Below are 22230 nucleotides of genomic sequence, written 5' to 3'. Positions count from 1 at the left end.
CAGCCTTAGACATGGCCAGTTACAGCTTCCGAACCAGGAAGGGTGGTTCCCAACAATGCATGACTCATGGACATGAACACTGGTGTGGGATTGCCTGTGGGAGTGGGGGGCTCTGGGTGGAGAGGGACAAAGGGAATGAAAATCAGGACAACTGTAATAGCATAATAAGTAACATATAATTAAAAAATAAAATAAAATACCCCAGACCTTCTCCTCTCCTCTGAAAAACTGGTGCGTCAAGGTAACCCACATTTAGCCCTGACTAGTGTGGCCCCGTTGGTTGGGCATCATCTTCAAAGTGAAAGGTCACCCACCAGTCAGGGCACATGCCTGGGTTGCAGGTTAGGTCAGCAGTCCAGGCGTGAACAAGAAGCAACTGGCTGATGTTTCTCTCCCTTCTTCCCTCCCTTCAAAAAAAAAAAGCCACATTTAGATCTTGCCACATAGCCTAGTTGGTTGGGCATTGACCCTGATATGCCAAGGTTATGAGCTCAATCCCCAGTCAGGGCACATACAGGAATTAACCAATGAATGCATAAATAAGTGGAACAACAAAATTGATGTTTCTCTCTTTTTTTCTTTCTCTCTTCCTTTTTTCTACAATCAATAAATACAAAAAAATTTTTAAAAAGATGAGCGATGCCCTGGCTGGTGTAGCTTAGTGAGTTGAACACAGGCAAAAATTTAAAAGCAAACAAACCAACACCCCCCCCAAAAAAAACCCTTAAAAGAAAAAAAGATGAGCCACATTTAATAACTGTTGAAAGAGGGTGACAACTGTATAAAACTTAAATCAATGGAGATTACAAATAACCATCTTCTACCAGAAAAAAATAAGTCAAAATATCAGATTATTGTCCCTAATTTTTTTTACTAAAGATTTTATTTATTTTTAGAGGGGAGGGAGAAAGAGAGAGAGAGAAACATCAATGTGCGGTTGCTGGGGGTCATGGTCTGCAACCCAGGCATGTACCCGACTGGGAATTGAACCTGCGACACTTTGGTTCGCAGCCTGCACTCAATCCACTGAGCTACGCCAGCCAGAGCTTGATTTTTTTGTTATACATAACCCTAACTCAGAAATAATTCTAAGAATTTCTCCTAAGTGAATAACCCAAACATTGTGCAGGATGGTGTTTCCAACAACACTGTACTAAGTTAATCATGTTTTTAGTCATTGACTGGAACACTGTGCTGCAATTAAAATGTCAGTATTTAGACTTCTGGTAAATCGCTTCTCAGCCTTTTGGCTAAGATTGTGTAGAATTCTGGTCAAGATGGAGGTGTAGGTAGACATGCTTCACCCCCTTGTGCAACCAATTAAGGATCACAACCTCAAAACAAAAAATACCCAGAACTGCCACAAAATCAATCTGTATGGAAGTCTCACAACCAAGGATTTAAAGAAGCCACATTCATCCAGATGGGTAGGAGGGGCAAATATGGGAAGCTGGGGCTGAGAGGACAGGATGTGGTGGTGGTGAGGTGGTGGTCAGCAGAACGGCGGGCAGCCCCACATTCATGTGTGGTGGATAAAAATTGGGAAGGGATACCTTGGGGGTGAGCAATCCCAGCCCCAGTCCAGACCGTGCAGCCCAGTGTTCCAGGGCCTGGAAAACAAAGCCTCCTAACTTCTGGCTGTAATAGCCAGTGTGGGTGGGGTGGAAGAAGACACTGCTGATCTCTCAGGAGAGTCCATTTAAAGGGCCCTCATGGTTCTAAAATGTACTTAAACCCACCCACTCCAGGAACCACCACCAGGGCAACACCTAGAAGGTGGAATGGATGGGAAGTGGATGGAGTGAGTGGAAATGGGGCAAGTGCTGATCAAGCCTCCAGCAACCAGGCATCGGCACTGTCACCTCACTGACTCCTCCCCCACATACAGAGCCACAAGGAAGCAGGTTGCCCCACCCTGGTGCATACTTAAGACTCCTCCCCATACAACTTAACAGGTCCACTGAGACAGGCAGTCAAAGCAGCTCTGCTTAATACACAGAAACAAACACAGGGAAGCTGCCAAATTGAGGAGAAAAAGACATATGGCCCAAATGAAATAGAACAAAACCCCAGAAAAAAATACTAAACAAAACAGAGATAGCCAACCTACCAGATGCAGAGTTCAAAACACTGGTGATAAGGATACTCAGAGAACTCATTGAGTACGGCAAAAGCATAAAGGAAGAAATGAAGGCTACAGTAAGTGAAATAAAGAAAAATCCACAGGGAATGAACAGTGAAGGGAAGGAAGCCAGAGTTCAAATTAACAATCTGTAGACTCTGGGACATCTACAAAAGTGTCAACATCTAAATCATTGGGGTGCCAGAAGGTGAAGAGGAAGAGCAAGAAACTGAAAACTTATTTGAAAAAATAATGAAAAAACACTTCCCTAACTTGGCAAGGGAAATAACCATACAAGTCCAGGGGGCACAGAGAATCCCATACAAATTGTACTCAAAGAGGACCACACCAAGATACATCATAATTAAAATGGTAAAGGTTAAAGAATCTTAAAAGCAGGAAGAGAAAAAGGCAGAGTTACCTATAAAGGAGTTCCCATGAGACTAGCAGCTGATTTCTCAAAAGAAACTTTGCAGGCAAGAAGAGGCTAGCAAGAAGTACTCATAATGATGAAAAGCCAGGACCTATAACCAAGATTACTCTATCCAGCAAACTATCGTTTAGAATGAGAGGGCAGATAAAGTGCTTCACAGACAAGGTGAAACTAAACGAGTTCATCACCACGAAGCCATTACTATATGAAATGTTAAAGGGACTTAAGAAAAAGATAAAAACTAGGAGCATTAAAATGACAACAAACTCACAACTATCAGCAGCTGAATCTAAAAAAAAAACAAACACTAAGCAAACAACTAGAACAGGAACAAAATCATAGATATGGAGATCATTTGGAGGGTTACCAGCTGGGAAGGGGAGAATGGGGAAAAGGTACAGGGAATAAGAAGCATAAATGGTAGGTACAAAATAGACAGGGCGAGGTTAAGAATAGTATAGGAAATGGAGAAGCCAAAGAACTTATATGTACGACCCATGGACATGAACTAAGTGAGGGGTATGCTGAAAGGAATGAGGGTACCAGGTGGAGGGTGGCAAATGGGGAAAAACTGGGAGAACTGTAACAGCATAATCAATAATATATACCTAAAAATGTCAATATTTGACATGAAATTATAGTCAAGATAAATTAAGTGGAAAGGGTTATATAGCTTTTATACCTATCAGTCCATATTAACAAATACATGCACAAGCATACACAACACACACTCACACAATATGAAGGAGTACGTATTGAAGACCAGGATTCATACCAAATTATCAGTAAGTCATTAACTCTGGGTGGTGAGTTTGCAAAATTCTTTTTACCTTTTAGCAGTATTTTATTTTTTTACTATAAACACCTATTATAGGTAGAATTAAAGAAAATGCGGGTGAGTGGAGCAAGGGAGAGCCACAGGGAAAATTGGGAGAACTCTAATAACACAATTTTTAAAAATTTACAAAGAAAATGTAAGTGGGAACCACAGACTTGAGTATTACCACATGATCCTAAGGAGGCGGTGTGTGTGCTTGGAGGTGGGTAGGGGAGGGTGCCCCGCCCCCCCGTATGTATCTGATGTGCATGCTTCCAAGAATTCTGCGTTGCTTCTCCACATTTTCCAAAGTGTTTCCATACGATGGCGCCACAGGTGTCACAGGGAAGGGCTTAATATCCAAGTTTCAGAATTGCTAGATTGACATATTAATACAGTGTGTTTACTACGCATCACTTGGTACACATATTCATTGGGTCACAGAACCCTTTGTTTTATGTCTTATAGAGAAAGAATAGGACTTTTATTTAACATACTTCAGGAAATGCCAATGTAAAACCCTGAAAAATAAGGATTTGATTCCACATATTTCCGCTGAGCTTCTGGCTTGTTTTCCTAGACTGATTCATCTCAAAACAGCCCCATTTATCATATCTTTGTAGTCTCAAGCTTTAGTTTTGAACATAATTCGCACCTTGCTGTCAGTTCATTTAGAGCAGTGTTTTTCAAACTAGATTTCCATCCACTAGTGGGTTTAGAAATCAACGTGGTCACAATGTACTTTATTTTAAATACCAAAATAAAATTCAGAGGGGAGCAAGTAATGCTTTGGCAAAACTTTTGTGTACATTATTTGCATGTCTGTATTGTTCACAATATGAAATGCAATTATTAATGAGTCGCAATAATAAAAAAAGAAAGCCACTGAATTAAAGAGATGGATTTATTGATAGGTAAAATCGACACCTATTTCCAACACCCAAACCCTTTCCTTGTATATATTAGGGAAATTTGAAGAAAAAAAATCAAAGCAATACAACCAACTAGATCCCCAACTTACAAACAAGTACCAAACGTTTGTTTAATGGATCCTTAGAGGTTTTCTCAAAGAAACTATCATAAAGAAATTAGGCTGCCAATTAGTTCACAAAAGCCAATTTAAACAATGTGGCTGAACTACAGTACTAAGGTTATTAAATTTCTCTACTTCATTTATTTGTATCACAGCTTCGGTGTATCTCATGCACACACTCTCCCCACACCCGCACCATGGTCCCGGCACCACGCAACTCCTCGCAGGGCAGGCAGACACCCGCCAGCGGACAGGGCCACCCGCCTTGTGCTTCAGGTTTCGGAGGAGGAACGACCAGAAGCTCTAACAGCCTTAGGCAGCTGAGGTAGAATGCAGGGCTCTCCAGAACGCCTTCCACGAGGCCTGAGTCTGTTTCCCTCCCACCGGCATCCCGACTCTGGTGCAAGGTCAAACATGAGAAAGACATTTGCTCACCAACGGTCTTTTTTCCATTTTAATCCATCTTTAGGAGAGGTTGCCTACTAAAAAAGATCAATGGCTCACTCCACCTTTTTTTCAGAACCCCCAAACTACTATAAAATATAGGGCTATGGCAGAAGTGAGCCCTGCTTGAATGTGGTTGGTAGGGTAATAATATGGATGTAATAATTTAGTTTTAATTTGAACATTTCACCTAAAATGTCATATGGTATGTTTGAGTGTGATATTGTTATGTTAAAGAATCACATGCTTAGGATTTTGTCATTGAAAAGGGGCGTTATTTGTGCCAGACCCTGTACTACGTCTCACTGGCTTTAATGTTGATAAAATCAATACCTGTTTCATATCATGTGACTGCTTTTCTCATAAACTGTTTAGACACAAAAATTCTATTACCAACAAGTTTCTCTGCACCATGAGACACATGCCAGTGCCTACAGAAGAAGCCTACACAACCTCAGGCATTCAGGGTTAAGTAGAACGCCATTCCTAACTCAACGGCCTGTGCTCATCGATGTCATGTCCTGGGAGACTGCGAGGAGCTGCGCTGAGGAGCACACATCAGGGGAACGCCCAGTGAGAGCTGCTCTAGGAAGCCCCTCAAATGCAGCACAAACACACCAACCTCCAGCCTCCCTCACACGGGCAGAACGCAAACTGCGATTCCTGGCAGGATTTCCCCCACATGGAACAAATGTTAACCAAGGTGCTGCGTACTCAGGTGAGACCTGCCTCTGCCCGGTGGGAACCAGGTTTCTAGTGTAACTGCTGACCCAGTAAACCTCTTTTGGCTGCTTGGTCCCAGTATTCACTGGTCCCACTCCGGCAGGCCCCGGAAAGGAACGGAAGCTGCAGGAAGGGTCCCCTGTGCAGCCTAAGCCTGAGGGAGAGGTAGTACCAGTGGCTCATTCTTCAATCATCCCCTGAGCACACGTCCTCCGGTTTGGCCATTGAATAGGGACAGCAGTTCCCATCCGCATCGCAGGCCCCAGGGCCCACACAAGACTCACATGTCTCAGGGAAAACTGGCCGCAACAGCACGCCTCTGTGGCCAGCAGCCTGGGGCCCTCCAGATGGCAGACATGCTGATTCATAGCTAACACGTGCCCAGTTTTTTCTGGTTCTACCTCTTGCTTTTGTGTACCAGGCAGGACAAGTTCAGGAGTTTATTTTGGGAAAGGGTTAGAAATCATTTCAGCGTATACTTTTCAGGTTCTGCCAGGCAACCTTTTATTACATCGGAAAAGCAACACTAGGCACTAGATCTTGCAAAATAAGTTCTGACGAACTCTAAACTTTCTGAAATTAAAAATGCATAACCACTGTAAAGTTTTTAATGAACAAAAATGTTAAATACAAACTTTCATATGCAAAATAGATTATCGTATAACCGGTAACCTCAGAGCCAAATACTAAATTTTCTTCCACAAATTTCAGTAGGGGTGGAGTGGGGGGTTTAAATCCTAATGAGTACAAAACTTAATTTTAGCTTTCTATATAGAAAAAAAAATTCTGAGGAAAAATAGCTTTAAATTGAATAGCATCTTTTGAAATAAACAGCTCAGGCCAGCCCTTACAATTCTGAGGTTTACACTCTACCAGATCTGGGATGAAAATGAAAATTTAGGGTTTACGGTTACTTCAAATCCAGTTTCGAGAGCAATCACCTCATTTCCAGAAAGGAAAGTCTCTGTAGGATGACCACGACACTCTTCTGAAGATGCCTGGGTAGCCAGAGTTTCTTGGCCACAGTTCCGCTTTTCCATGACACAGTGCCAATGCCGCGCCTCAGGCTTCCTCTGAAGAGCGATCAGAGCCCTGCACCGCAGCGCTTCTCCCCGCATTTTCAAGCCTCAAAGAAAGACCTCAAGCTTCAAGTTGGCAGTTACTGCTCCAGCACTAAAGAAGTTAATTAACACTTCCTTCCTTCCTTCCTCCCCCCACTGAGTTCCCACCCCATCTTCAGCAGGCAGTGGAAGCTTGATTAACATTCTTTTCAGAAATAAATAGTTCAAACAATTCCAAGTTAACTGTAAGAGAGCAGCAGAAACGGCCACTGCCCATTACGTTTGCAAATGAGTCAGAGAATGAATACACATGAACAAACACAGAAAAAAACAACTCATAGAATAAATCCTGCATTTTACACATTCACAGGGGGGAAAAATATTTAAAATAAAGTATTAATTAGCGTTTGTTCCTATGTGGGTTGAAGAGTCCAGAGCTCTGAGCAAGCATATCCTTTCAAACACGGTTGCAGGCAGCCCTCCGCATACCAAGTCGGGGCACTAGGGTGCAGGGCCTTCATGCTCGTCAGTACCTGTGACGGAACAGGTGATGCAGGGACTTTTTAACCCACAATGCATGAGGTATATGAAAATGTCCCTCCAAGAAAGAACCACCAGCAGCTAAGGGACTGGGTAGGGCGTTCTCACAGCAACTGCTGATGAAGGATTTCCCACACCATCTTCTTCCGGAAGAGAGGCATCTGGTGCTGCAGAGAATCCACCAACAACACAGACGTTACATTTCCTTGCACAGCCTCAACAGCCTCTAGGTGCAGTCATGTAAATCCAGCAGGGTGCTCACAGCCTCTAGGAAAGCCCTGACTGTTCACAGCCTGGCACTGACTTATGAAGCCGTAAGAAAGGTTTATAGTGTTTATTAGAGTGTACACTAGTGTTTTTATATGTTCAGGAAAATCAAAGCAGGGTACAGATTTATATAATAGAGTCCAACAGCCTGATAACAAAAATGCATACCAAAAATGGGAATATCCAAGTGGTAGCACAATAGATCTTTTCTGCTTAAATTAACATATTCTGCTTTTTAATAAAAGCATGAATTCTATTTAAGAAAAAAAAATCCACAGATTTCTTTCTGCTCTATGAAATGTGGGTGCATCGCTTGTAGTATTGTTCAAGTGGCAACTTCTCCCCTTCAAATCTCATGTCATCAGGTTCAGAAAAAATAACTGGCTGTTATTTAGAAGCACCAAAGAATGAAATGCTTTGCTTAATGTTTTTCTGCTTTAACTGATAATCACTATAGGGGCAATTTTAAAGCAGCAAACATACATGATAAATACAAATTCACCTGTAATTCAACTAGTCCTCTTTTTGATGAAACCAGAAGTTTGTGCCTTTGAGGTTGTCCTGGTGTCTCATTATAAACAGCTGGACACACCTACCTACAGTGATTTCCTACCTGGAGGGACCTAGAAAGTCTTTATACATGGCTTTGTACATTTTAAATAGCTCAAAACATGTAGTAAAAAACTGTTCGTTTACTCTGAAACTAACCAATAACAAGTGCCCTTATTTTAGACTGGAATTGTATTCATTCAGCGTGGAGCCCTAGTTACTTCACATAGCCCTGAGGTTGGAAGGGGGTTACCAGGCCGACTATTCAGGAAGTAGAGTTTGGTAGACATCTATATCAAAATGAGGTCTTTTTAAGAAAAATATTTTTAAAGGGGATTGTCCTTGGTTGTAAAACCATTGAGAATCCCATTATTACAAACATAAATTCTCAAGAGTTCCCAACATATTTTAATGTTCACTCAAATACAGAGCAATGGAAAACCAATAATAACTGGAACACAAGAGAAAAGCAGTATTCATAGTTACATCTTACACTTGTGGCTTAAGTTCTCACAAAGCCTAATATCCCCCTGCTGTTATGCCTCCTTCAGAAAAAATGCCGGTAACACTCAGACAAACCAACGCACCCTGGAGCTGAAAGACAGTGACTTGACCCAACAGCCACGAATGATTAGGGAGGATAAGCCTCAGAGCAGATGCAGTGACCAGCCCTCATACCCGTGAGAGTGGGGCTACAGCCAAGGCTTACGGCAGCGGCAGTAGCACAGCTACTATTATTAGCGTCTTCACATGTGCCAGGCCCTGTAACGTGCTCTAAGTTTATCTTGTTTAGTAACAAGTGGATGAGGGTCTTCACTCACCTGAGTAAATGTGATAGGTTTGTCCCTAGACATATAATCTGCATATTTACAAGTAAACATTCCACAATCACTCCCGTTCAGCTGTTGAGGAATCTCCTGAAATTACAAAAAAAGATGAGAAAAAGAGGTAAAATTTCAACAAGTGCAAACTACTTTGACTTTTTCTAAATATTACTGTGGATCAACAATATAAAGTAAATGTTAAGCGTGGCATTAAAAACCCTACTATGACATAGAGTGTGTGGCCCCACAGAAAATGTTTTTCAGAAGGAAAGGCAAGAGTTTAACCTCTCTTCCCTAGCCAGAACAAGACTACCGCTTTGGACCCCCAGAGTGGCAAGCAGGAGAAAGGTTGAAAAGCTTCTCGATAGATTTTAACCAATTAGGATATCTTGCCTTGATTGCTTAGTTCTGTCCTGAGGCAAAAGTGTACCAAAAGCCAAAGTCAGTGGATTCCACATGCACGCGCCCCCAGCCCAAGGCACTAATCTGCGCCCGCCCCTCACACACCTTGGCTCTCAGTTCCCATGAGCACAAGGTAATGAGAGTATAAGATAGTTTGATTCCATGGTTGGAAAACATACTCGATTCTTATGTAAAAACAAAACAGAACAAAACATGATTTTTGTGAAAAAAGATTATTTAAACATGCACACTACCCATACATATGGTAGGTACTTCTTTGTCTAAGCCCAGCATCTTACATGTGGGAGAGAAATCTAGACGCCAATACACAAATAAAGAGAATTTGGGTTTTTTTCTTTAAGAAATTGTTTTTATTTATTTACTTTTAGAGAGGGGGAAGGGAGAAACAGAGAAAGAGAAACATCAAGGTGTGAGAGAAACATCAATCGAGAGCCTCTTGCCACACCTCTGACCAGGACCTGGCCTGCAACCCGGCGGCCTGTGCCCTACCGGGAATGGTACGGGGGACCTTCGGGTCCACAGGCTGGAGCTCAATCCACTGAGCCATGCCAGCCAGGGCTATTCTCCTTTTTACATCTCCTAGAACAGTGTTCATCCTAACAGACTCTTCTTTATTTTTAAAATATTTTTATTTACTTATAATTAGAAGAAAAGAGAGTACGAGTGAGGGGAGAGAGACACCAATGGGCTGCCTCTTGCGCTCCACAATCCAGGCATATGCCCTGGCTGGAAATCAACCAGAAACCCTTTGTGTTGCGGGGTGATGCCAAACCAACTGAGCCACACCACTCAGGGCCTAACACACGCTTCTTATACCTGTGCTCTCCTCAGAAAATTCCAAAGCTCACATGTCTAATTATTCCACTTAGAAACAAAAATGCTTTTGGCGAGATGGACACAGGTTAGGGCGAAAACTGATTCATGTAGTTTACTTTAAAAAGAAGCTATTAGGACTCAAAGATGCACACATTTTTCAACTCTGAATGAGATTCAAATGTGGCAAGATCCAAAGCACAGTCACAAATAGCATACTTGGCTCTTGAGGACGCATGGCATGGGACCCTTAAGGGATAAATATGGACCTCCAGTCAAGATGGAGGCGTAAACATGCTTTGCCTCCTTGCGCAACTGTAGAAAGAATTACAACCAGACCCAAAAATCAAATAACACCCAGAACCATCAGAAAATCAAACTGTATGGAAGTCTGACAAAAAAGGATTTAAAGAAGCCACATTCATCCGAATGGGTAGGAGGGGCAGAAAGGTGGTGTGGCATGTAGAGGCAGCGGCAGGGGCAGCACAGGCAGCATGGACGGTCTCATATTCATATACAGTGGATAGAAGTCAGGAGGAGTACCTTGGGAGTGAGCAATCCCCACCACAGGCCAGACCACACAGCCCAGGGTTCTAGCACTGGGAAGATAAACCCCCATTACCCTGGCTATAAAAACCGGTGCGGCTTGGGGAGGCAAAAGAAACTGCTGATTTTCACCACCTAAAGGGCCCACATGGACTTAGAATGTACCTTACTCAAACAACACAGGAGCAGCTGGAAAGGCACCGATTGCATACGGGAGGTGGGTAAGGTGACTGGAAGCCAGGTGAGTGCTAGGTAGGCCTCCAGAAGCCAGGCAGCAGCAATGTCTCCTCTCTGGGCCATCCCTCCCCCACACTGAGCTACTAAGCAGTAAAGTGGGTTGCCCCACCCTGGCAAATACTTAAGGCTCTACCCCACACAATTTACAGGTGCCTTCTCTACATAGGCCATGCTACTAAGATAAGGAATAAAAGTATCTCTACCTAATACACTGAAACAAACACAGGGAGGCTGCCAAATTGAGAAGGATAAGAAATATGGCCATAGGAGCAGAACAAAACCCCAGAGAAAGAACTAAATGAAATGGAGATAAGCAATCTATCAGAGTTCAAAACACTGGTGATAAGAATGAACTTATCTAGCCCTGGCTGGCGTAGCTCAGTGGATTGAGCTCGGGCTGCGAACCAAAGTGTTGCATGTTTGATTCCCAGTCAGGGTACATTCCTGGGTTGCAGGCCATGATCCCCAGCAACCACACACTGATGTTTCTCTCTCTCTCTTTCTCCCTCCCTTCCCTCTCTAAAAATAAATAAAATCTTAAAAAAAAAGAAAAAGAAAAAAGAATGAACTTATCGAATATGGGAACAAAATAAAGGAAGAAATGAAGGTTATAATAAGTGAAATAAAGGAAACTATACAGGGAACCAACGGTGAAGGGAAGAAATCTAGGATTGAAATCAATGATTCGGAACAAAAGGAAGAAATAAACATTCAACCAGAACACAATGAAGAAGCAAGAATTAAGCCCTGGCTGGCGTAGCTCAGTGGATTGAGTGCGGGCTGGGAACCAAAGTGTCCCAGGTTCTATTCCCAGCCAGGGTACATGCCTGGGTTGCAGGCCATAACCCCCAGCAACCGCACATTGATGTTCCTCTCTCTCTCTCTCTCTCTCTCTCTCTCTCTCTCCCTCCCTCTCCCTCCCTCTCTAAAAAATAAATAAATAAAATCTTAAAAAAAAAAAAAAAAAAAAACAAGAATTAAAAAAAAAAAAGGAGAGGCTTAGGAATCTCAGGGACAACTTTAAATGTTCTAACATCTGAATCATAGGGATGACAAAAGGAGAAGAGGAAGAGCAAGAAATTGAAAACTTATTTGAACAAATAATGGAGAACTTCCCCAGTCTGGCAAAGGAAATAGGCTTTCAGGAAGTCCAGGAAGCTCATAGGCTCTCAAAGAGGTTAGACCCAAGGAAGCACACACCAAGGTTACATTACATTACCCAAGATTAAAGGAGAGAATCTTTTTTTAAAAGATTTTATGTATTTATTTTCAGAGAGGGGAAGGGAGGGAGAAAGAGAGGGAAACATCAATGTGTGGTTGCCTCTCACACACCCACTACTGGGGACCTGGCCCACAACCCAGGCATGTGCCCTGATGGGAACCAAACTGGCAACCCCTCAGTTCACAGGCCGGCACTCAATCCACCGAGCCACACCAGCCAGGGCAAAGGAGAGAATCTTAAAAGCAACAAGAGAATAGAAGACAGTTACCTACAAAGGAGTTCCCATAAGACTAGCAGCTGATTTCTGAAAAGAAACTTTACAGGCAAGAAGGGGCTAGCAAAAAGTACTCAAAATGATGAAAAGCAAGATCCTACAACCAAAATTACTCTATCTAGCAGAGCTATCATTTAGAATGAGAGGGCAGATAAAGTGCTTCAGACAACAAAAAACTAAAGGAGTTCCTCATCCCAAAGTCATTATTACATGAAATGTTAAAGGGACTTAAGAAAATCAAAACTAGACTATTAAAATGACAACAAACTCTCAACTAGCAACTGAATATAAAAAACAAGACCAAACTAAGCAAACTAAACAACTAGAACAGGAACAGAATCATAGACATGGAGATCATTTGGAGTATTATCAGTTGGGAGGGGGAAGGGGAAGAATGAGAAAAGTGTGCAGGGATTAAGTACATATTGGTAGGCACAAAATAGACAGGGGCATGTTAAGATTAGTATAAGAAATGGAGGAGCCAAAGAACTTATATCCATGACCCACAGATGTGGACTATGGCAGAGGGTTGCTGGAGGAAGGGGGTACCAGGAAGAGCGGAGCAAAGGGACAATTGAAATAGCATAATCAATAAATTATACTTTATAAAAAAGAGCTAAATATACAAAATTTCCAGGTAAGTTTTTTTCTCCTACCCTCTGTCCTCTCTAGATAAATTCTGAACAAGAATTTCAAATTTTCATTAGGGCCAACCAAGAAAAGTAGCTGACATAAACTTACTGAGTTTTTTAACATTTACAATTTAATCAATAAAATAAAGGCTAAGAAACAAACATCTTGGTTAAAAGATTGAGAAGTGGCTCATTCTTAAGATGTACATAAAATACACTTCAGGAGAATGTGTTCCTGAGGATGAGTGTATGAGGGAGGGAGGAAGGAAAGTCTAAGTGGTATCCCTCTAACAGTAAACGCAACAGAGTATTTGAAACACAGATGATTGTCACATACGTGTGGCTTCATGCTGTAGTCCGTCCACTCTGAAAGATTCAGATCAATATTTCTTTTGGTCTTACTTTCATCCTGTAAATACTGACTGAAAAAAACAACAAAGAAAGAGTAAAATGATGAACCCCCATGAAGACAACATTATAATTACAAAGAACTTTGTGATGTTTAACATATGCCATTCTTAAATTCACCTCCACAAGTTTTGGTTTTAAATTTTAATTTTCAGTTATTGGTTTTTTTTGCTTATAGAAATTACACATGCTTTTTTAAAAATTAAAACATATAAATATAAAATGCAAAAGACCTCATAATAATCACCCCAGAATAGTAATATTTTGCTGTGTATTCCTATTTGTCTACTCCACTCCTGTATAATTTTAAAACATACATATTTTTCTATAAAAAAAAAGGACTTCATTTACAACTTTTTTCTCAATTAAAAACAAATACAAAAGAAGTGGCTTAGATTCTTAGATAAAAGCTGTTACCATGAAAACACAGAAAAGCAGGAAGATTATTTTAAATGAAAGGAGACTGAAGACATAAAATACATGCATGAACCCTGACTACCTTTCCTGGATAAGAAAAAAAATCAGAACATGAACCTTACGAGACACACATTACTTATCACTGATTACTGATTTTCTTAAGCGTGATAGTGACGTTGCGGTTATTTAAGATAATTCCAAAACTTGAATTATTCTCAGAAGACATACACTTAGGTATCGGGTGATTAACTTTATACCAATCTGCAGGCGGGTTTCAGATTTAACCCCGACACCTCAGCACGCACCCTAACCTGCACGGAAGGCAAACCTGCTTTATAGGAGGGTGTACACTTTCAATGGGAGTGGCAACATCACCCCCAGGGGTGAAAACCACATTTCAGAAGGGAAAAATCAGGTATTTCCATGGCTTGTAGCTTTCTAAAGCTCAAGTCAACAAACAAAAGGTCTTATTCCTTAATATTATTTTCTTCTGTAATGGAGAAACTAAATTTTTCTTGGGGTGGGGATGAGGATGGGGTAGGGAGGTAATAATAAAGTACAAAGTTGAGGAAAGCTGGAATGGGGTTATCAGAAAAGGGAGTGGGCTTCAGATATATCCATAGCAGTCAAACTCTTCATACTTTGTAAAATATTCAAGCCCTGCCTGGTATGACTCAGTGTGTTGGGCATCGTCCAGCAGACTGAAAGGCCACCAGTTCAATTCCCAGGCAGGGTTCATGCCTGGGTTGTGAGCCAGGTCCCTGGTTGGGGGTGTGTGAGAGGTGACAGGTAGGTGTTTGTCTTGCACATCGATATTTCTCTCCTCCTCTTTCTCCCTCCCTTCCCCTCTCTAAAAATAAATAACTAAGACCTATTTTAAAAATTCAAAAGTACGAATGTCATAAAACTATGAGTTTTTTAATCCTATCATAAGCATTATACCAATCTTGCTGTATTATCCCCATGAGAATGTTTCTGTGCATGTGATAACATATGTATATGTGCATAGATAGGTATGTACATCACTGCTTTATAAACAATTTGGTGCATTTTAAAAAATTTCTCTATAATTCTTATTCAAGATAAACACCTATAAATGAAAATAATAATGAAAACATTACTGAAAAAAGAAAGAATTGAACTGATCAGTAACTTTTCTTATCATTCATTTAACAAGTTCCTTACTGAAGTATCCTTATTAAAATCATCTTAGTATCCTTACTAAAATTAAATACAGTAACCTGCATTGGCTTCCAGTGAACAGCAGAGGTTCAAAACAGACTTGTCCTATGGATTTGCTTCCTCACTGTGAAATTCACGTCACCACTTTACGTAGCTATGCTTTGAAGCCAGGTTTCTAGCAATACTATTTGAAATAGTTGCCTAGAAACCACATACTCTAACTTAAAAATTACCTCTGGGTTCTAAGAGATGAACTCAACCATCATGGAAAGCACAGAGACATGAGTCGGTTTAAGAATTCAGAGAAATTGCCCTGGTTGGTGTAGTTCAGTGGACTAAGCACAGGCTGTAAGCCACAGGGTCACCGGTTCAATTCTCAGTCAGGGCACATGCCTGGATTGTAAACCAGGTTCCCAGTGGTGGGTACGTGAAAGATAACCACACATTGCTATTTTTCTCCCTCTGCTTGTCCCTCCCTTCCCATCTCTCAAGAATTCAGAGAAATAATACTCCCCCGCTAACAGTTCTACAACATTCAGAATAACGTGTCAATCCCCAAGAAATCTACACAAGACATATTTTACAGGATTCTAATAAGACATTTTACCTTGTAACATATGACAAACTTGCTTTCAATGATGCTACTAAACAAGACTTCTCAGTGAAGACCAGTTATTAGGTTATTTTTAAACAAAAAGATGAATTCAAGTCAAGTCCTGAACAACTGGGAAGACAGTCCTCACTACATATTAGACCGCCATGATCAGATAGAAGACCAATCGCCTAACAAGGGTACAATGAGGTAACAGTGAAGTCTTTTAATAACCTTTACTTACAGGAGAATCTCACAGATTCTGTTGCCCTTTTGTCCCATAGAATCCAGATATTTAAGACACTTTTTTCTTAGGTCTATCACCTATAATGGAAAAATGCAACATCCAGAAACAATCACAACAGGAGTGAGATTTTATATCTAAAAAGGAAAAGCATCTTTAAAAAAAATCGATACATGCATCCACATGAATGGATTTCTAAGACAGTTTTTATAAAATATCACAGATGATATGACCTTCATTTCTGTAAAATGTATACCTGTATACTCTCATTCTGACAGAAAGGTTTAGAAACTCAATCCCCAAAACATCAGGGGTCCTCTCAGAGTCATGAAACTTCTTTTTGCTTTTTTCTTTATACTTTTACTTCTCTACAAGTAACCTGTACTATCTTATAAACAAAACTTATAAATAACCCATGTGTACTAAAACTCTTTCCTGTTAAAAATGAAAGGTACTCAGCTACAGCAACTCTCTTCTATCTTTCTAAGCTGTTTGACTCAAGAACTAAGGGACTCAGTGGAGTATGCTTTTAACATTTAGTATGGACTTGCAACGGACAGAATAGGGTAGCCTTTCTAAGAAAATGGTCATTATCCAAGCCCAGCTGATATAATTCGGTGGATTGAGTGCCGGCCTGCAAACCAAAGGGTCGCTGGTTTAATTCCCAGTCAGGGCACATGCTTGGGTTGCAGGTGAGGTCCCCAGTAGGGGGCATGCGAGAGGCAACCACACATTGATGTTTCTCTTCTCCCTGTCTCTCTCTCTTCCCCACTCTCTAAAAATAATGAAATAAAATATTTAAAAAAAAAAAGAAAGAAAATGGTCATTATCCAAACTCCAAAAATTAACCCTCTCAACTCACCACCAGGCTCCAATGTACCTTCCGATGAATAGGCACCAGAATTAGTTCCTGTTCAAAGAGATTGACGCCTTTGGTCCATCTTTTCACTGCTTGGTAACCTCCAGACTTTAATTTGGGATAGAAGAAAGTACTGAATGCATGAAGTACTGGATAGCCTTGTTTTCTATTTCTTTCTACCAGAAGATTCATGTAAAAATTAATGACCTGTAATACCAAGAGAGTAAACAGTGGAACATGGCAAGTACATTATCAAAACTGAATTTTTAATCTAACTGAATTAGGATTCATTAGATGATAAGAAGCCTAAAGAAGGGAAGGTACTAGAGCAGGGGATAAAACTCTATGGTAGAAGATGGAAATAAAAATGATCAGTACAAAATGGGAGGGATTAAGAAGGAATGAAATTGCCCTTCTGAAGCATAGTAGGAAGAGTCAAGAGAAGGAACTGAAGGAGGAAGTGTGCAATAATGAAAAGGTGTATACAACCATCCCCCCCCCACAAAAAAATGCAGAAACAGTAATTGGAAGTAAATTTTACTATATATAAATTATACCTCAATTAAAAAATATTAACTGGAAGGAAATATACCAAAACATTAATACTTTATTAATTTAGTGGTAGCACTTGTGAAAAATTCTTTAACTTATCCTGTACTCTCTAAATTTTGTGTAATAGATATATTACACTTACTAGTTTTAGAAGAATGTGTCTACATGCTGCTAGTCATGGGGGGGCAGGAAGGAAGGCAAAGGAAGGCAAAGGAAGATAATGCAGCAACTGAGCAGCTGGGTAAAGGACCAACTGGAAAACTGGCAAGAACTAAAAGCTAGCTTTAGCTAAATATGTAAGGATATAAGATGACAATTAAGCAAATTTTTGCAATTATCACTCAAATGAAATAAACAAAAATATATATCATGTATATATATGTGTATAGTGATCAATATATCCCTTTATTTTAAATAATAAAATGGCTTCTGTAACAATTCATCTAAAATAAATTGCTGCTTTCTTCCATCCATCACCTGCATCCAGGGTTTATAAAAATGTCACTGAAGATTAGTAAAGGAAGTGGTGGATGAAATGAAGCACAGATGCAAAGGAAGGAAACAATGCTAATTAAAGGCAGCAAATAATCAGACAGTCCTTCTAAGGTTCAAGATGTTTTTGTTTTTAGATATAACAAAACCTGCTTTACCAACCCTTATGCTTAAATATTGCTTTGGTTACAGATAGTAGATGGTTAAGCACAATGACATGAAAGGGGAGAGAGACGACTTACTTCATCATTGAGCCAGTGATAGTTCCTCAAGGTCTGGATATCTCCTCGAGTGATTCGCAATTTGAAAGCACTACTGAGGATCTCATCCTGTGGGCCATGACCTAATGCATTACTGATTTCCTTTTCCATGTCCTGAATTAGAAAGTCCAGAGATTGCTACTTTAGTATAAAACCACTATCAGGCACTAAAAGTCTGAAACTGTAAAAAACCAATTTCACCTCTGTAATACCTGACCCTTGAGAGAAATACATTATCAAAGACCCACTGAATTAAAGATCTTTGAAAAGATTTAAATTTAAACTACAGATTTAAGATTAAAGATAAATGAAAAGATTTAAATTTAGACTACAAAGCAGTCTTACTAAGGGTTATAAAAAACACTAAATTATTAGTTTATGAAAATAACTTGGTAATAATATTTATATTTAAGGTATAGTCTCAATTATCCCGCTACCACTGACTGAGCACGATGAGCCAACATGGTGCCAGATGCCTGAAGCACATCACTGATCCTTGCTTGTGGGGAAAATGCCACCATTTCATAGAAGAGGCAACACTCAGAGAATTTAGGTTACCTGCTCAAAGTCATAAGTTGTTACAAGGCAAGACTTGAGCCTAGGAGTGGCTTTGCTCCTCTTAAAATACTTTATACCAAAAGTATCTTCATACTTTCCTTATTTTCCTCCCAAACTTTTCATTAAACACATCAAAGTAATAAACGACACTGAAGAGATCACAATGTCCATTTTGAACATGAGGAGAGTAAGCAAACAGGCAGTTAACTGGGAAACTAGGCAGCAGCCTAACAACTGAGTCTTTACTGAAAAGACAGCTTCATCTAAAGGATTATGCAGATAAATGCATATTAAGCTACCAGAATGAATCTATAACCCCCCCAAAATTATTTCAGCCAAATTTTAATATTGCTTCCTCCCAACTGCACAGCATTTTATAATTTTATGGCTTTCTCTCTCCACCTGCATGCCCAATGTATAACAAGTGCTCAAGAGATATTCACTGGCCCTGGCCAGGTAGCTCAGTTGGGTAGAGCATCCTTCCAATATGTCAGGGTTGTGGGTTTGATCTCCAGTCAGGGCACCTATACAAATCAACCAACGAATGAATAAATAAGTAGAACAACAAACTGATGTTCCTCCGCACCCCTCTCTCAAATCAATAAACGAACAAAACAAAACAAAAAGATAGCCCTGACTGGTGTGGCTCAGTTGATTGAGCATCATCCCATAAAGTGAAAGGTTTGATTTCTGGTCAGGGCACATGCCTGGGTTGCAGCCAGGTCCCTGGATGGAGCATGTGCAAGAGGCTGCTGCTTTCTCTCTCTCCCTTCCCCTGTCTCTAAAAATAAATAAATAAAAACTTAAAAAAGAAAAAAGAGAGATTCACTCAACAGGGCTGACTACTACCTACTAAGACAACAATGAAGAAGGAGCCAAGATGTGGGCTCACCTTTAAAATGAGTTTTCAACTACCTTCATTTTCTTATTTTCTATAAGTTTTTACTATTTTCAAATGCAATAATCAACAAAAGGGGAATTTCAGTAAACCATAATCACTTAAAACTGCAATGAATTCATTCCTCATGCCAAACCCATCCATCCTATGTAACAAAAATATTTTAAGGTTAAGAAAAGACTCTACGAAGAATTCATTATACTCCAAGGTATATGACAATTATGTCTAGCCACATTTGTTAAATGTAGTAGTCTGATCCCTCAGACCACCTTCACAGATCATAATATCAATGTAGCCAGTGACTGAACAGCCCTTAGGCCTGATTTCCTTCCTACATTTATCCTTAGCCGGAGAAACTCTTCAAAACTGCCACTCAGGTCTTGAATAACTAAGATTATTTAAAAACATGTCTCTTATTCTGATCAACATAAGAAATAATACCTCTGTAAGTTCAAGAAGATCATCCATTTTTTTATCCCTCTCTTTGCTTGAGCAATTTTTTTCTTTTGTGTCAAGTACTGACATTCTCCTCCTGAATAAGCCATTGCTTCCACTGCCCAGGCGGAGTCGGGCTGACACTTCTTCAGACAGGTCAGGTTCCAGCTGGTGTCCCCTCCTCTGATCAAAAAAGTTTCCACATTCTATTGGCTTGCTTAATGACTGTACATATAAACATACATAACACATGAAATATAAAAGTGACATCATCTTGAAAGAATAGAGAACTAGCAAATCCTCAAATGAGTAGATGTAGCATATTTGTTCCTATAAGAGGGACCAAAAAGTGTTCAAGACATTAAGACTCAGAATACCTTGATTACTACGCCATGAAACACAACACACATCATTTTCCCTGAAGGTATAAAACAAGCAAATTCAGTTCTCTTAATCCAAATTTTAAAACATTTAGTTAAAAAAAAAGTTAAAGTTTTAAAACAGCAAAAAAATGTAACCCAAGTCCCATCACTCAGAATAAACCACCGCTATCCTTATACTATGTAAACTTGTTCTATTTCATCTTTTTTTAAAAAATGTAATTATAAATTATAGAAAATGCACAAAATATAAATTACAAAATTAACACCAATGGAATCACTATTCAGGTCAACAAGTAGAATTCTGCCAGCATCCCAGAAACTTTGATAAGATCCTTCCTTATCATGACTTTGTGTAACCCTTAATACTAAATTAATATTGCAGGCAAACTATTTTAAAATTAGGAAATTTATTTAGAAATAGAGCTTTGGACTAGAACCACACTCTCCACACACTTAGCCAATACTCTTCACTCTAGCTAACTGCCAAATATACCAGTCCTAAGAAACCAGTAGCTGCTGGCCCTTCCTATGGTCGCAGACAGTAAAGCTTTCAGGTGCGGCAGAGATAGAAGCAGGATGAAGTCTTCATCTAGGTAGCACATTACAGCCATTACCATTATCACCACCACCACCACCCCATTGATCCTCTCTCAATACTTAGTCCCCCCCACTTCTTTCAGTCTTTGTTATACAACTAATAAATGATAATTTAACACAGAAGGCTTCACTCTGAATCACTGGAAATGGGGAAATTAGAGAAGGTAATGTTCTAACATTTATGACTTAAGATCATGGCTTAAGACTATGACTTACCCTTAAGACTAATTGTTATGAAGAAATCTAATGGGAGAAGAGAAATTTGATCAAACTGATATAGTACACTTAACACAAAGTCCCCTACACTTTGGTATTTGTATGTAGCTAAGACGTGAAATAATCTAAATCTTCAAGTTTACATTTAATTTAGCAATGTATTTCTTTTGGATATGACATTATTGTTAAAGATGTTGGTATTGCTATGGAAATCATTGGAACACTTTATTTTAAAGATTTTATTTATTTTTCTTTAGAAAGAGGGGAAGGGAGGGAGAAAGAGAGGGAGAGAAACATTGATCAGTTGCTCCTCACATGCCACCATTCGGGGACCTGGCCCAAAACCCAGGCACGTGCCCTAACAGGCGACCTTTCGGTATGTGGGACAAAGCCCAACCCACTAAGCTACACCAGCCACGGCTGGGACACTTCTTATTCTAATACTTAATCGAAAAAAGCCTAATTAAGCAAAAGATTGATACTATTTTCAAGTAAATCTAAAATCCTGACTTTGAAAAAAGGAAGTCTTGAGCATATATCTCTCCTAGAGATGTATGGTCTTAAAATATTCTCTACAAGAAGCCAGGTAGCAAACATAAGGCCAGAGATGGAGGCAAATTCATCTCTCTTACAAACAAAGGTGGCTATAATGCACGCAGAGATAAAAATTCAGCAACTCAGAAGGAAGCTAAAGTTGTTTCTCTTTAATGCCTGCTTTTTCAAAGAAAACAGAATTAGGAATCAAATTAACATATCATCTTATTTTTCCCAGGCACCAAAATATTATTAGTAAGTCAGGTGAAAGAGTAAAAAGATGTAAAATTTAGCTAGGGGTTCTACTTACACCTTCATTTTCAAGTTTGATTCCAACTGTCTTCTCTGCATCAAAAATTTTCCCCTTTGAATACCTGAGGGGGGAAAAATACAGATTACTGACGGGATGATTTTAACCTGGTACATGTTAGACTAGTTGTAGAAATAACATATAATAATTTACAAATAGAAACTGTCTTGAATTTAATATAGTCCTCTAAACCAAGGGTCAGCAAAATTTTTCCAAAAAGAATCAGATAGTATGCATGTCCTGTGGTCTGTTAAATATTTTCAATTTCCATTCGAGTTGAAGAGCAGCCATGAACAGTAAGCATATGAATGGGCACAACTGTGTTCCGATAAA

The 22230-nt window shown here is 39.8% G+C and overlaps 1 protein-coding gene across 4 annotated transcripts in view; it reads right to left on the bottom strand.

The window, feature by feature from the left end:
- Window positions 1-6051: 6051 nt before the first annotated feature.
- SENP2 (SUMO specific peptidase 2) overlaps window positions 6052-22230 on the bottom strand; it is a 36841-nt gene continuing 20662 nt past the window's right edge. For 2 of the 4 annotated variants that reach the window (XM_045851308.1, XM_045851310.1), the window contains 9 exons: window positions 21898-21961; window positions 19864-20082; window positions 17949-18080; window positions 16666-16869; window positions 15804-15883; window positions 13298-13382; window positions 8811-8906; window positions 7282-7340; window positions 6052-7166 (listed from right to left, as the gene is read on the bottom strand). In XM_045851308.1, coding sequence (XP_045707264.1) covers window positions 7160-7166; window positions 7282-7340; window positions 8811-8906; window positions 13298-13382; window positions 15804-15883; window positions 16666-16869; window positions 17949-18080; window positions 19864-20082; window positions 21898-21961 — 946 coding nt within the window. In that variant the 3' untranslated portion in view covers window positions 6052-7159. Of the gene's footprint in view, window positions 7341-8810; window positions 8907-13297; window positions 13383-15803; window positions 15884-16665; window positions 16870-17948; window positions 18081-19863; window positions 20083-21897; window positions 21962-22230 lie in introns of all 4 variants that reach the window. The other 2 variants (XM_045851309.1, XM_045851307.1) reach the window with 2 other exon arrangements.

Source organism: Phyllostomus hastatus, unplaced genomic scaffold (genome assembly GCF_019186645.2).
Source record: "Phyllostomus hastatus isolate PE091 unplaced genomic scaffold, TTU_PhHast_1.1 phas_contig_86, whole genome shotgun sequence".
NCBI classification, from domain to species: Eukaryota; Metazoa; Chordata; class Mammalia; order Chiroptera; family Phyllostomidae; genus Phyllostomus; species Phyllostomus hastatus.
Note: the sequence above shows the minus strand (reverse complement) of the source record. Positions and strands in the feature narration are given on the sequence as shown.